The sequence below is a fragment of the Sinocyclocheilus grahami genome, unplaced genomic scaffold, assembly GCF_001515645.1.
Source record: "Sinocyclocheilus grahami isolate Dianchi unplaced genomic scaffold, SAMN03320097.WGS_v1.1 scaffold476.1, whole genome shotgun sequence".
Taxonomy (NCBI): Eukaryota; Metazoa; Chordata; class Actinopteri; order Cypriniformes; family Cyprinidae; genus Sinocyclocheilus; species Sinocyclocheilus grahami.
In genome coordinates, this window is record NW_015505655.1 from 715885 (window position 1) to 730402 (window position 14518).

The following is a 14518-nucleotide window of genomic DNA, read 5'->3' on the forward strand; positions in this document are numbered from 1 at the left end:
CAGAACATGATGCTGGGAAAAAATATATATTTATTTATATATATATTTATTCTCATATACTGTATTACATCTACATTTCAACTATAATAAAAGGCACTTGGAGAAAAATTAAAATACTGATATTAAAATATCTCAAAAATGTGCAAAAAAGGAAAAAAATAAAAATGGATACTGGCCTTTCCAGGCCATAGTCTTTTTGTTAACCCTTTGTGCATCTCTGTGGCACTTCAAGAATGTGTCCTATTATTAGTTCTTTTTAGGAACATGCAAATATCTTTTCTTTTAGTGTAAGCATTTTATTAAATTTTTTTTCTAAAATGGTGCTTAATTTATGTACCGTATATAGTTTCTGACATCATTGGTGTTTTACTGGCATGAATATCTAATTTAAATATCTAGCTATGACATCTTCCCTGCCATTCATTTTATTGCCTCTCACAAAACAGCTGCGGTAAGTTCAGAGTCATTGGGAACACACCATCGTTTTGTTAAGGGCTTTGGAGTCTCCTGTGTGAAACAGTGTGGCCGTTTTCAGAGTGCTCAAAGGGTTAAAGGTTCAAACAGCTTATCTGATAGTGAACATTGATGTAGACCTTGACAGGTCTGTGTCAGTTTCAGCTTTCTCCAGCCAACAAGATAAGGAAAGGGAGTAGGAGAAGAGATTTCCAACTTCTTGGAAAGATGCAAGGGTTTATAAACGTCATTTCCAGTAAAGCCTCCTAAATACACGCTGATGTCATATCTTTCCAAACCTGAGAGGATTGTGTTTGATTACTGCATGCATTTGCATGTTATCGCTTATCTCAGGGGCCGTGTAAGGGTCAGTGGCCTACTTTTGAAACCTGGCGCACGATCAAGATCTGGACAGTGGCAACATTTTTTCTAGCAGTGATGCTAGAGCGAATGGAGGAAGCACCAGCGATTTGCTGTCTAAAAAATTGTGCATTTCTCTTCTCTTTCACTCAGTAATTGGACATTACATTACATATACATTATACAGTATATAAACTTTAAACATCGTGGTCAAATTATGGGCTAAATGTGAGGGTTTCTTACTCAAACACTTCCCGCAAACTTATCCATCACCTCCTCCTGTCACTTCTCCCTCTTTCCTCGCGATTCACTAGCTGGAGAAAGCTGAACACAGAGAAGCAATAACAGAAACAAAGCAACTTCAACATCAGGAAATGTCACGTCCAAAACAAAGTCAGTAAAACAAAATGGCAATAATTGTATAGTTTTCTACAAACAATAAAACAAAAATAATTATGGAATAAGACTCTTGAGTGTAAAAATGGTTTGGAGGGGAGGGCAGGGTACATGCTTTAAGGAAGTGTGATTATTTCAGTCGGAATGTTTTTAAATTACATTAGTTCATTTCCCTAATTTTTTTTTTTATCCCAATCTACGAGTAATGGACATTACGGAAAGAAGCTCTAAATATGTAATCTCTCTTACAGAAGTACTTCTCCTGAGCGGACAGAGACTTAATCAAGGAGAGAAGACTTAATCAAGAGCGTTATTTTAATTTGAATGAGTTCTTGATCGCGACACATTGATGACAAAGACTGTGTAAAATCTCACTCACATGACCCACTTCAGGACTTTGCAGATAGCACCATAACAGGTAGAATATGAATATCTGCCTTAAGGTTGTGTTGTACAACTTAATGTGCCTAAAATCTAGCACAGAATCTGTCTTTTGAGTTTTGATTTTCAGTTTGTATGATGTATCAAAATGATGCATCATGCAGCTAGGGAAAATCAGAGGCAAATGGGGTCCAATGTGAAATTTTTAGTACTTGGAGCGTCGCCTACAGCTCCATTTGTGTAAGGTGACGTCAGGAGTGATGCTGAAACTTGATGCCTCGCTATAGAGTTTGATGCGTTGGAGAACATTGATGTGGGTCATGTGAAAGGGTCTTAAATCAAATCCACCTGAATAGTGCTTTCTACACTTTATTATTAAGTCTCTACTTTAATCTCTGGGTATATAATTCGATTTTTAGCACAGTGATTTAATATGGGGCAAACTGAGAAACCAAACTAGACCCTTAATTGTTGCAACATACCATTGCACGTGTCAGCATGTTCAATGGGTTGTGGATAATGTTTATTTTAAACATTCCACTATTCTGCATCAACCAAAAGTTATTTGTTTTACCCTGCCAAGCTAGTATACTGCAAAGCAGGGCAATACTGTTAAATCTGGCCCTTGGTTCAACTAGTAGTATGCAGTACAAGTAATGACCAGAAGATGGCACTATTTACATCAGCGCCATGTCCTATGGGGCATTAGCATTACCGCTTGGAGAGTTTGTGCCCTTGTATGACTTAAAACTCAGTCAGTCTGAGCCTTGTGTCTGTAAATCTCTTATTCAACAAAATAGAGCTAGTCAAGGTTTCTATTTCCTCCTCCTCAGAGGACAGATTGTCGTTCATACTTTGTCTATTTTTATTCAAAGATGTATGCTAATATTGCAGTGACACAGCTAGCAGCAAATGCAAGGTTCGTCATATAGCTTGTAATAGCATTGAGCTAAAGAAGTTCACTTGCAAGGGATGCAAAGGGTACCCTCTGAGGTGGAACTCGGGACAGTTTGAAGCAGGGTTGTCCATTCCTGCTCCTAAAGGGCCACCGTCCGGGAGAGTTTAGCTCTAGCCCTATGTAAACACACCTGCACCAGCTACTCAAGGTCTTCAGGATCACTGCAAACTTACAGCCAGGTGTGTAGAAACTAAACTCTGCAGGAAAGTGGCATTCCAGGGCCAGAATTGGACACTTTTAGGCCAGTAAATGAGCTGCTCTTGCCTGACCTATGACCTCAGCACCCCTTTGCAAACCTGACCAGGCCCATGCGATTTAGCCTCAAAAATCTCTGGCTATCTACGCTCAGAGGTCATTTCATAACGCATGGAATGGCTGGAAGGTCAGTTCCTGAAGAATAATAGCACAAGTTTGTGTCTTTAGTGTGTTGCGTACACTGTCGTCCAAAGGTTTCTCTTAAACATAAATACAATTGTCTCTTGAAGCAAGGGCATAGATTCTTAAGTCTGCCTTTAGATCAGTGCTCTCATAAAACAAAAAAAACAAAGCGGATACGACTTGGGGTCCAATCCTGCTTCTGGGGGGCCACCTTCCTGCAGAGTTTAGACTAGGGGTGGGCAACCCTGGCCCTCAAGGTCCACTGTCCTGCAAAGTTTAGCTCTAACAAACTCATCTGCCTAGTGTAGGGTTTAGTTTGTGTTTGGTAAAGGTTGTAACTAAACTCTGCAGGACAGTGGACCTTGAGGGCCAGAGTTGCCCACCACTGGTTTAGTCCCAACCCTAATTAAACACAGCTAATCAAGCTCTTCAGGATTACTCAAAACTTCCAAGCAGGTGTGTTGGTGTAGACTGAAGTTAAACTCTCCAGGAAGGTGGCCCTCCAGGAGCAGGATTGGACAACCCTGGTAAAAAGATAAGCCAGAGAGAAAGAGAAAGGAACGGAGGTGAATGTTTGGCCACTTTCTGAATCGTTACGCAAAATTTTCTTCAAGATACCATCTCTGTTATCACAAGAAACAGGTAGCTGTGTCCGACCATAAGGTACAAATTAGAACTGAAGTAGCGCTAAAAGTTGAAGAAGATTGTGTCACCTCCAAGCATAACTGCATTTGCTTTGTGAAAACCCCCCACATGCTTGCCTCTGACCTCTGACCGCTGTTCCACCCCCACCCTTCCCCTGCCATTCCTCTGGAATGTGGTGCTCAGTTGACCACAGCTGGCTTCAGCACCACTGGGCCAGAAGGGATGACAACCCAAGACAGGGGGTCGTGGGATGCCCCCGTAGACAGGTTGAGCACACCGCCATGGATCTCGTCCTCACCCTCCTCGCCTCTGGCCTTGCCCTTGCCATGGTCCCTGCGCTCCGAGCCCAAAATGGGCACCATGGGCAACCCCAACGTGGAAGATGAGAAGGTAGGAGACAGAAAGTGTGACTTTGTCAGACCAAGCGGGGAACCGCTGAAGGACAGGATGGATGTCCCCCCAAGCCCAGCTGGAGGGGAGCTTGGGCAGCCCAGTGTGCTCAAGTCCAAGGGGCAGGGACTGAGGGGGGACAAGGGGAGGGAGCCTCTGAGACCTTGCAGACCGTGACTGCCCAGGAAAGCAGCGGCAGCACCAGGAATGATGATGTGGGCCCCACTGACGTAAGTCAGCTCAGATTCTTTCCCTGCCACTGCGATCTGCCCCGGCTTCATCATTGAGCCCACCCCACCCGGACCTCCCTGCTCCTGGGCTACAAAGTGCCCATGAGCCTTGATATGCTTCCTTAGGGAGCTGGGGTCTGTGTAGCGTTTCAAGCAGCCCACCATCTTGCAGTAGTAGGGCTTGTCCACATAGTGTGTGCGCGTGTGTTTGAACCGGTCACTGGAATTGGAGTAGCGCTTGTTGCAGCCCTCGTATGGACAGATGTAGGGCTTCTCTCCTGAAATACAAACACTAAGTCAGCCAGGTGATGCGATCTTCATCTATCTATCCATACATTTAACTTGGTACTGACCTGTGTGTGAGCGGTTGTGAATCTTGAGGTTCTCCAGTCGGGAGAAGCTCTTGTTGCAGGTGGGACAGCGGTGAGGTTTCTCATTGGTGTGAGTACGGATGTGTATTAGCATCTTGTACCTAATCATGCAGACAGAAGTCTTAAGGTATGTCTTATGTAAAACTTAAAGGTTCTACTAGTGGCTGCAATTGCAAAATGTTCCTTTCCAAGGAAATGAACCTAGAAATGGGTTATATGGTGGGTAAGTATTTTAAAAGAGAAAAAGACTTGTTATACTAAACAAGTCCATTAGTGTCTTCAACATGTCGATATTCAGCAATACAATATACCTCTAAAATTAAAGGGATAGTTCACCCAAAAATGAAAATTACCCCATGATTTACTTACCATCAAGCCATCCTAGGTATGTATGACTTTCTTCCTTCAGACAAATAAAATCTGAGTTATATTAAAAAGTGTCCTGGCTCTTCCAAGATTTATAATAGCAGTGAGTGGGTGTTGAAATTCAATAGTCCAATAAAGTGCATCCATCCATCATAAAAATTACTCTACATAGCTCTGGGGGGTTAATAAAAATCATGGGGTAATTTTCATTTTTGGGTGAACTATCCCTTTAACATGCACAATTATGTGGACACTTCAGAATATGGTGAAATATTTTAGATAATATATTAGCCAAATTGTTAATGTTTTTCTGAACACACCATAGCTTAATTTCTATCAACGAGTCAAGATTAATCGAATTCTCTCCTGTCCAGCTGTTAAATGTAGCTTTCTTTAAGACGGGTCATAACTCTTTTTCTGTTTGTTACATAAAAATGTAGATTGGTCTAAAATGAATCCAAAAAATTAGACTCAATGGCTAACTGCTAATTGATCTAGTTCTTAAGACTAAGTCTTAACATAGAGGCTTAGTTTATGCAACTGGCCCCTGCTGGTGCTAAATGATTCAAAGACAACCTGATTTAGAGAATGCAGTAAACACACCTGGCGTTGAATCCCCGTCCTTTGCGTGCACATCCCTCCCAGTGGCAACAGTACCCAGAATTCTTCTCAGGCTTTACATGGAAGTCATTGACGTGATCCACCAGGTCTTGCAAGGAGTCAAAAAGTAGGTGGCACTGTGACATGAAAACAAGCACAATGAGCTCAGGTGAAAAATGCACATTAGCACCTATTTCTCACTGCTTCTATTTCTCACCTTCCTCCAGCGACAGGCCAGCTGTTCATCTGCAGAGAGGTCTGGAGAAGCTCTTGTGTCCTTGGGCTGCCGAATGAACATCGATGAAGGGAGGTGAAGCCCTCCACCTCCTCCAATGGGCACGAAGAACTGGAACGCTTGAGATGTGGCTCCTCCTTCCATGTAACGGATATGAGCTGAGTCCTGCAGGAACAAAACGAGAAAAGGCAAACATAATTCAAGCCTCTTTATCGTTTTTACAGCAGGCCAGCGATTCTTGTAATAGTTGTTAAAATCAGTAACAGGAGCTACAGGAGGTCCGTGTTCTGTAATCGCCCTCACAGCAGAAGACACTTATGAGCGTTTTGCTCTATATGGCGACTCGTCTTCCCTGTGCCCCCAGCTGTGCTGATCTGAGCTAATGCCCTTCCACACTCAACCACAGATTTGAGACTTTAATGAGAGAAAGTGAAATGGCAAGGCACCAATAAATGTAACACAATACGAACAAAGAATCTTATACATGGAGCTTGATTTTGCACAAGTGCCCTCTTATGAGCTATAAGATAAAGAGTTTCTAGATAGCAGGACTAGATAGTAAACTATAAAATAGAGTTGTGAAAATCTGCCTAGGAAAGGAAATGTGACTGGGTGGGAAATCAGTAGGAACCTGGTGATAAGATATTATGTTGATATGTGAGTCATGTTTCGATAATATCGTAAGTAATACTCTATTTCCGTGTTATACTGACTTGTTTCTTGTTCATCTGCTGTGGACTTCAGTTCTTTGTGCAGTTATATTCTTAACTCTTTCTGAGTTAAGATTTCGGGTAAATAGAAATAATTGAATATGTGTTGGTCTAACGACACAATATTTTGCCCTACTTGCTCTGAGTGGTGTTAAGTCTCTTAACTTGTAAAAATGTCATTTAAAATATGTATAAACTTCTTAATGTTTCAATATATTTGATCATATTTAACATATTCATTGATAATTATTATTATGTTAAATTAATACATTTATTGAAATTTATTATATTTATTTAATACACTTATACAATACAAAATATTTTCCCCTCATCTCTAGTGGTCGTTTATCTCAAAAATATTAAACTTAAAATAGTTTTAAAAATATGTATTAGTTTATTTACTTTAAATATTTACATTTTAATATATGAATATATATACACACACACACAAACGCAATTATATTAGTATTAACTGCTATGGTATTTATTACTATTTTGAATCGGCTTTTATTTTTATAATTTCAGCATTTCTTTTATTTTTTTTGTTTAAAGTTTTAGTAATTTTATTGTACTTTTGACATTTTAATTCGTTTGAGATAAAAAAAAATACTTTTTAGTTTTTCTTAGTTTTAGTCATTTTATTTTATTTTCATTTATATGTTTTATAGTCATTTATATTTCATTTTATTTCATCTAAATACTATATATATATATATATATATATATAAATTATTAAATTTTTTTTATCATCCGCTAAACCAAAGTGTCTGACCATAGAGAAGAGCAATCACCTCAGTAAGCTATATCATCATGTCCATCATCATGTAGGAGTTATGCGGCAAAGTTTAATACTTAGTGTTTAGGGGTTTGTTCATTTTTCTGCCCCTAAGTATGAGCAATAGTAATAGTCAGGGGCGGACTTAGTGATTTGGGGGCCCCAACAATAACTATCTGCTCTTTTACACCTAACGTTTATTTTGCTTGCTCTCTCTCTCTCTCTCGTAGATTAGTTTATTTACGCCTTCACAACTTAAGTAAATTAGTCAACCTGATGCTGTTCTAAAGCCATATTAGGCTACCTAATTTTTTTCGGATCACAAATGAAGACATTATTTTAAAAACTGCTTGCACTTGTCCATTTAATGAATTGTAAACTTCTTTAAACTTTTTACAAAAAGGATTCAAATGTCATAAAAAGTATCCCATGCAACTCGTTTCGTATTCCAAGTGTTCTTAAGGCATACGGTAGAGTTTGCCGAGAAACAAATCGAAAATGTAATCTATTATTAAGCGAAAATCTCCAGTCATCGCATTCGCCGGCGCGCCTAGGAAAAGCACAAAAGCGAGTCATTTTGAAACATCGAGACAAATAAAATCATGACACGAAACACGATTCTTCCTTCTCTGAGGAGAATATCTCTGTTCTGAGCCAGTCAGACAGTATTATATATCACTTAAAGCTGTTATTCACTTCAGTTCATTGTGATCTCATGACGTTCCGTTAATCAATGAAGCTGTCTGCACGGCACAATGAATATCTTATTTACATCGTATCTGCACGTTGTTGTAATGAGAGGATTCGCAAGCTTGCAGAACTCAGCACCTAACAACAACTCTGCATTTTGAGCGGTGAGTGAACATTTTAGGCTCTCCATAACGCAAATACATACTGGAGCGTTTGCCAAATATGTTTCGCCAATATCAGATGGGGCCCCCTAATTCCCCGGGGCCCTAAGCGGCCGCTTACCTTGCTTATTGGTTAAGTCTGCCCCTGGTAATAGTGATGCTTAGGAAGGGTTAATTAGAGCAGAAACAATGATGGTTTTGACTGGACAACAGTGTCAGGGCTGTCTGGGAACGTTTTCAGCTATGTGAGAAATGTTCGTGGAAAATGAGGCTCAGCAGTGTCCTCATCTAAGACCTGGCCACTGTTCATCCATTGGCTTGAAGGAGGCATGGCAGGCATCGGAGACACACATAGGCACACAAAAAGCCATGCATCTCGCTCCCAATTCAATTTTGAGCGAATTAAATTAAGCAGAAAGAGCTCTGTGTGGCTGTACCTTGCTGTAAATCTGATTTAACCTTGCGTCCCATCCGTCAGCCCCACAGACAGCGAAAGAGAGACACTTTTGTGAAGGGACACAGGGGGCATTTGATAAGAAACACCAGTTTTGGGTCACTGAGGGTAATAGATCTGAATGTCTCATCTTGGGGAAGGTGGGGGACGGTCCGGTGCGTTTAATGCACTCATGCTTATGACCCAAACAGAACCAAGTCTTTGGTTGCTTATTATTAGTTACCTTAACCTACATCTCATTTATGAAGTAGTAGACCTAGTGTAAAGCTAATTATAGTGCTTCTAAAGGCACACTGAATAAAAAATGTCTTGTATTTCAGTTAAAATATCTACAAATCCTTAAAACAAGATACATTTACTTGAGAAGTAAGATTGCATAAGATTTTATGTATTTTCAGCTAACTTAATCTTTAAAACGTGTATTTCTTTCACCTTTTTACCTGCTTTTAACTCACAAAGGCTGTGTTTATTTGAACAAAATTACAGTAAAAACAGTAATATTGGGAAATATTATTAAAATTCTAAATAACTGTTTTCTATTTGAATATGTTTTAAAGTGTAATTTATTCATGTGATGCAAAGCTGAATTTTCAGCAGTCTTCAGTGTCACATGATCCTTCAGAAATCATTCTAAGTTGCTGATTTGCTGCTCAAGAAACATTTCTGATTATTAGCAATGTTGAAAACACTTTTGCTGCTTAATATTTTTGTGGAAACCTTTGATGAATAGAAAGAACAGCATTTATTAGAAATAGAAATCTTTTGTAACATTATAAATGTCTTTACTGTCACTTTTAAACAATTGAATGTGTCTTTACTGAATACATTTCTTTAAAGAAAATCTTACAGACATGAATCTTTTGAATAGTAGTGTATCTACAATGTGAAAACTAACAGAAAATACACTTGTATTAAAGGAACATTTGGTGAAAAGTCTTATTATCCAATGCAGTGTTGCTTCTCAATTTTTAAGATAATTTTGATCTTGAATTTTACATATCTTAACTAAATAAGCAAATCAAAAAAGACTTTTCAAGTCATTTTTGCAGTGTAAACAAATGGCCTGCAGGGTGCAACCCAAAATGTCATCGTAACATATCATAAAACTGAAAAAATGCACTCACCCCAGGGAAAATGGGAGCTGAGCCGTTTCCATTGGAGAGATCCGGAGAGCAGGCTGTGTTTCGGGAGGACGGGGACATGCTCAGGTCCACGGCGGGCGGTGTGGGGGTCTCCGACTTGTCCTGCAGGACACCTGCTGACATACACACCTCTGTTTTATTCTCTGCGATTAAAGTGCTCTATATGTCTTACTGTACTGATTTGTCTACCTGTGTGTGGAGAGGCAGGAGATGCTGGAACGATGACGGCGGTCCCGTCGTCTGCCATCCGCAGCTGCCCCGCCCCCTTGCCGTGAATGGGAGAGGGAGTGGGTGGAGACCTGGCGCCTCTGTCCCGCCCACTGACCCGCCCCCTCGGCACCTTCAGGTCCAGTGGCTCGTCTAAGGACAGCATGCGTTCCGGAGCCTGCAACCTTCACAGACAGACACAGAGAGCATTTAGGTGAGGACATTGAAACTTTCACACAGGACAGTTGTTGCATAAGAGCAGTGAGCATTCATAACACTACCATGATTTTCATGCTGGAAAGATGAATCCAAAAGTAGCTCCCTTAGATGGACCAGAACTGTCCCATAATTTGATGCTTGTCATTCAAATGGAGAGGTGTGTTGTGGATTTTGGTGACAGTTGTAGGAGCATCTCTTTGCTGACAGAGACAACTTTTTAAATGTAGTATGTTTCAGTGTATTTTAGTATTATTATTCTTTTTAGAATTTCACTTTAATTAAGGTTTAATTTTTAGTCATTTTAGCTGTGTTTTTCTCATTTTTATTACTTTTTTTAATATTACAATTTAGATTTTTTTTTTTTTTTTTCCTTTTCCAGTCATTTTAGTCCATTTTTATCTTCAAATTAAACTTATTCCAGTTCGTTTCCAAGCAACATTTGAAATTTTCATTTACTTTAAATTTTTCATCTATAATCCTGTTTTTATATCAGATATGAGCATTAAAAATAATAAACGTTAGGAATGAACTAAGGGAAAATTTGATATCAGTTTATGTAGAACAATATCTGCCAATTTTTAAAGTTTGGTGGTTCTGTTTTTTTTCTAATAACTTTTAGATCACTTATAATTGATTACACTGCTTTGGAATAGTTTTTTATAGACATAATCTCTGAACATCGGCTGATTTTAACCAATTGTTCTGATGTAATATTTTTATTACTATTTTAAAAAAATGAATTTGTGAAACTACACTATGTACATATTTCAAAAGTTTGACAACATTGATACTTTTATTCATCAAGGACACATTAAATTGATCTAAAGTGACAGTAAAGATATTTATAATCTCACAAAACATTTCTATTTCAAAATAATGTTGTTCATTTGAACTTTCTGTTTATCAAAGAATCCTGGGACAATGTATCAATTTCCACAAAAATATAAAGCAGCACAGCTGTTTTCAACATTGATAATAAGAAATGTTTCTCGAGCATCAAATCAGCATATTAGAATGATTTCTGAAGTATCATGTGACACTAAAGACTGGAGTAATGATGCTGAAAATTCAGATTTGCATCACAGAAATAAATGATTTTTAAAAATATATTCAAATAGAAAACAGTTATTTTAAATTGTAATAATATTTCCCAATTTTACTGTTTTTACTGTATTTTTGATTAATTAAATGCAGCCTTGGTGAGCATAAAAGACTTCTTTCAAAAACATAAAAAATGAGCATTAATGTTAATTATTAGTACGGCTGGAAACAAAGTTGTTTACGAGCTAGCAAATGAATTCAGTGAGCGCTTTTGAGGTACTCTAGGTAGTTTGCTCTGTTACATGGAAGCAATTTGCATACTCTGCATAGTATGCATGCTATATAGTGCATAAAGTAGTATGACAGAATGCAGCTGCATACAGAAACACACACACACGCGAGCATTTAGATGCTGTTGTCCTGAATTTCATTAGACATTCATACTTCGCAAGAAAGTTTTTCTCCCTTTTCCTCATTGTCTTTTTAAACACCACACACACACACTGTCAGCCGGATCTCACACAGTTGCTTCCTCTCATTCCCCCTGCCTCAAACGTGCACATACAGTCCTCACAGTTACACCCATTACAGCTTCCACATTCCTGCCGGCTGCATGCGAAATACAACGTTCACAGAGCTCCACCTCAAACTAGTTTCACATCTCTGTTTGCGAGACATATATAAGCACGTATGCATGCTTCCAGCCGTGCTGAATGGCTCTTTGAGAGGGTTTAGCTTGTGCCAACACCAGGAAGGTCAGCGAGGTGAAGGCAGAGGGTCACTGAGTTCAACAGCCCAGCCGGCAGGGCCAATAATCGGCAGATAACTGCACACAGAGCTGCATTATCAAGCAGATCTGCGTCCTCGGCCCCCCCCACTATGTCCTGAAATGATCTGTGTCCACTCGGAAAGTTCTCAAACGGTCCAATTTTTGGTCTTTGATGCTGTGCCAAAGAAACAGACAGGCAGTTTTACAACAACTAGCGAGGATTGGTCAGAAGAATAAACAGGTTGCGTCACGGCAGGAGTTAATGTGCAATCCGTAGTATCTCCAGCCGTCTACTCGGTTTGGTGTGTAAGCATCCCGTGTGGACTGAACCTGCGCTATCTCAGACCAGGGTGGGGTTAGAGACGTGATGTGTGTGGTATGTTAAGGGTTTAGTTAATGATTTTCACATAATTATGTCTCAATACGGTGGATAAATACTCATTGCTTTGTAACTCGACTCTATTATGTGATCTGAGCTTCCAGTCAGAACCTAAAAGCAGCATTCAAAGCCCATTTTACTTGCATAATACCACATATTTTTGAGTGAATATGGACATTTCACAAGAAAAACATGCTGGGAAGGACTTTATTTTATCTATTAGGTTTTGAAGCGTCACTTTTTTCAGGTGGTTGAACAATAGGAGGCAGTTGGGACGTTAGTCGAAAAGAAAACTCATTTCACATTTTGATTTAACATGAATGTAAACACTCATTTCTTTTTGGAATAACATGCACTGATCAACTGTGAATAATAAAACCAGGAATGTTTATTAAAAAAAGTAAATAGGGTCCATTTTAGGGATGCACAACCCTATCGTATCACTTATGAGCCAATATAAAAAAATGTTATTTAATTTTATTTTATATTGAAATTTGTTTAGAAATTAATAAAATGTTAGTTTATTTTTATATTTGCATTTGAAATGTTTAGTAATTTTGTTTCTTTTTGTCATTTCTATTACTTTATAACACACACACACACACACACACACACACACACACACACTGAATTTCTTTCAACCTGCAAAAAAAAACCTTTTACCTTTTGATTATTATATTTATTTATTAATTATTTAGCCATTTGTCAACCTTATGCTATTGCTTTTGTCACCACTGTTATTTATTGTTTGTATTTATACCGTTTTAAACTAAGTCTAGTATTAGTTTCAGCTGTGGTATCGAAATTGAAATCAAGAATTATGAAATTTCACTGTTATTAAAATTGTATATCATAGTAGCCTTATTTCCAGCAAAATACAGTTGATATATATCATCAGATATGTCATATCGCCCACACCTAATTGTTAAATAATTGTGTTTGCGGTATTGACTAAATATATGATTTTTGCCATTATCGAGCAACCTTAGTAACCATAGACAAATTTAGTGGCAATATTTTCCTACTCATAAACAGTTTTAACTTGTTTAAAACACGGAGGGGGGGACTGCAATAAAACTAAATACATAACGGGTGTTTATATATTTTATTGTAACATTTTTAAATTGTTTATTAAGAACAGGATGTTTTGCAGTATAGGGTACGTCCTGAGATTTGTCAGTAATATTTTTTAAATGTTTTTGAAAGAAGTCTTTTATGTTCAATATTGTGAAATACTTTTACAATGTAAACTACTTTCTATTTGAATATATATTAAAATGTAATTTATTCCTGTGACACAAAACTAAATTTTCAGCATCATTATTCATGCATGTGTCGTGATATTCTCGTAAATGGCGATGGAGACTGACGCGGAAGAGAATTGTTGAATAGTCTTTTTTTTTTTTGCGCACAAAAAGCATTCTCACAGCTTCGTAAAATTACGGTTAAACCACTGATGACACAAGGACTATTTTACCGATGTCCTTACTACCTTTCTGGGCCTTGACCGTGGTAGTTACCTTGCTGTCTATGGAGGGTCAGAAAGCTCTCGGATTTCAACAAAAATATCTTAATTTGTGTTCCGCAGATGAACGAAGGTCTTACGAGTTTGGAACGACATACGGGTGAGTAATTAATGACAGAATTTTCATTTTTGGCTGAACTATCCCTTTAATGACCCCAAACTTTTGAATGGTATGCATGTTCACAAGATGATTTCTCTATCAGGATGCAGAGTTTGCTTCACGTTAAGTGTCATATAAAGCCATAAACCGCAAAGTAATGATTACAGATGCCGATCCAGATGTCTGTATTTGCCTTGATAAGAATTTATTGGCTATATTACAAGACATCTCGCATTATATAAGGAATTAACTCATTTCAACTGGCAAAACATACTAGTTTTAGTGAAGATTACTATTAAGTTGTCATGATCTTTCTTCTCAATTTCTCTCTTGGAGTGCATTTGTGGCGACTGGAGAAGGTAAATATTAGCCTCAGACGCTACGTGGGCTGCGATATATCGTTCAAGTTTAATACATCGCAGGTTTTGTTATGTCTACCTCATATTTAAACACTGCATTTATTTGTTCACCTCAGAAAACCTCTAAAGGAACTCATCGGTTTCAGGGAGTTCTTTCGCACCGTGGAGGTGCTGGGCTGAGACGGAGCCAAGCGGTAGCACTCGAATGTGAAGTTTTGGGAGAA

General features: G+C 38.4%; 1 protein-coding gene across 2 annotated transcripts; it reads right to left on the minus strand.

Moving 5' to 3' along the window:
* Positions 1 to 3324: 3324 nt before the first annotated feature.
* On the minus strand, positions 3325 to 10146 carry LOC107553665 (zinc finger protein GLIS2-like). Of its 2 annotated transcripts, none has more exons than XM_016235952.1 (6): positions 9885 to 10146; positions 9678 to 9811; positions 5746 to 5928; positions 5532 to 5665; positions 4545 to 4663; positions 3325 to 4469 (listed from the first exon to the last, which is right to left on the minus strand). In XM_016235952.1, the coding sequence occupies exons 1-6, from the start codon at positions 10066 to 10068 to the stop codon at positions 3751 to 3753; spliced, it is 1473 nt and encodes a 490-aa protein (XP_016091438.1). In that variant the 5' UTR covers positions 10069 to 10146; the 3' UTR covers positions 3325 to 3750. The 2 variants fall into 2 exon arrangements, with proteins under 2 accessions (XP_016091438.1, XP_016091439.1); XM_016235953.1 differs by having other exon boundaries at positions 9678 to 9808; positions 9885 to 10144.
* Positions 10147 to 14518: the final 4372 nt, after the last annotated feature.

Excerpts from the sequence above, each read along its gene's own strand:
- LOC107553665 (XM_016235952.1), bottom strand. The coding sequence starts at position 10,068 with ATGCTGTCCTTAGACGAGCCACTGGACCTGAAGGTGCCGAGGGGGCGG. Across the intron at positions 9,812-9,884 it reads TCCTGCCTCTCCACACACAG|CAGGTGTCCTGCAGGACAAG; the intron begins GTAGACAAATCA and ends TGTGTATGTCAG. Across the intron at positions 4,470-4,544 it reads TCACAACCGCTCACACACAG|GAGAGAAGCCCTACATCTGT; the intron begins GTCAGTACCAAG and ends TTTGTATTTCAG.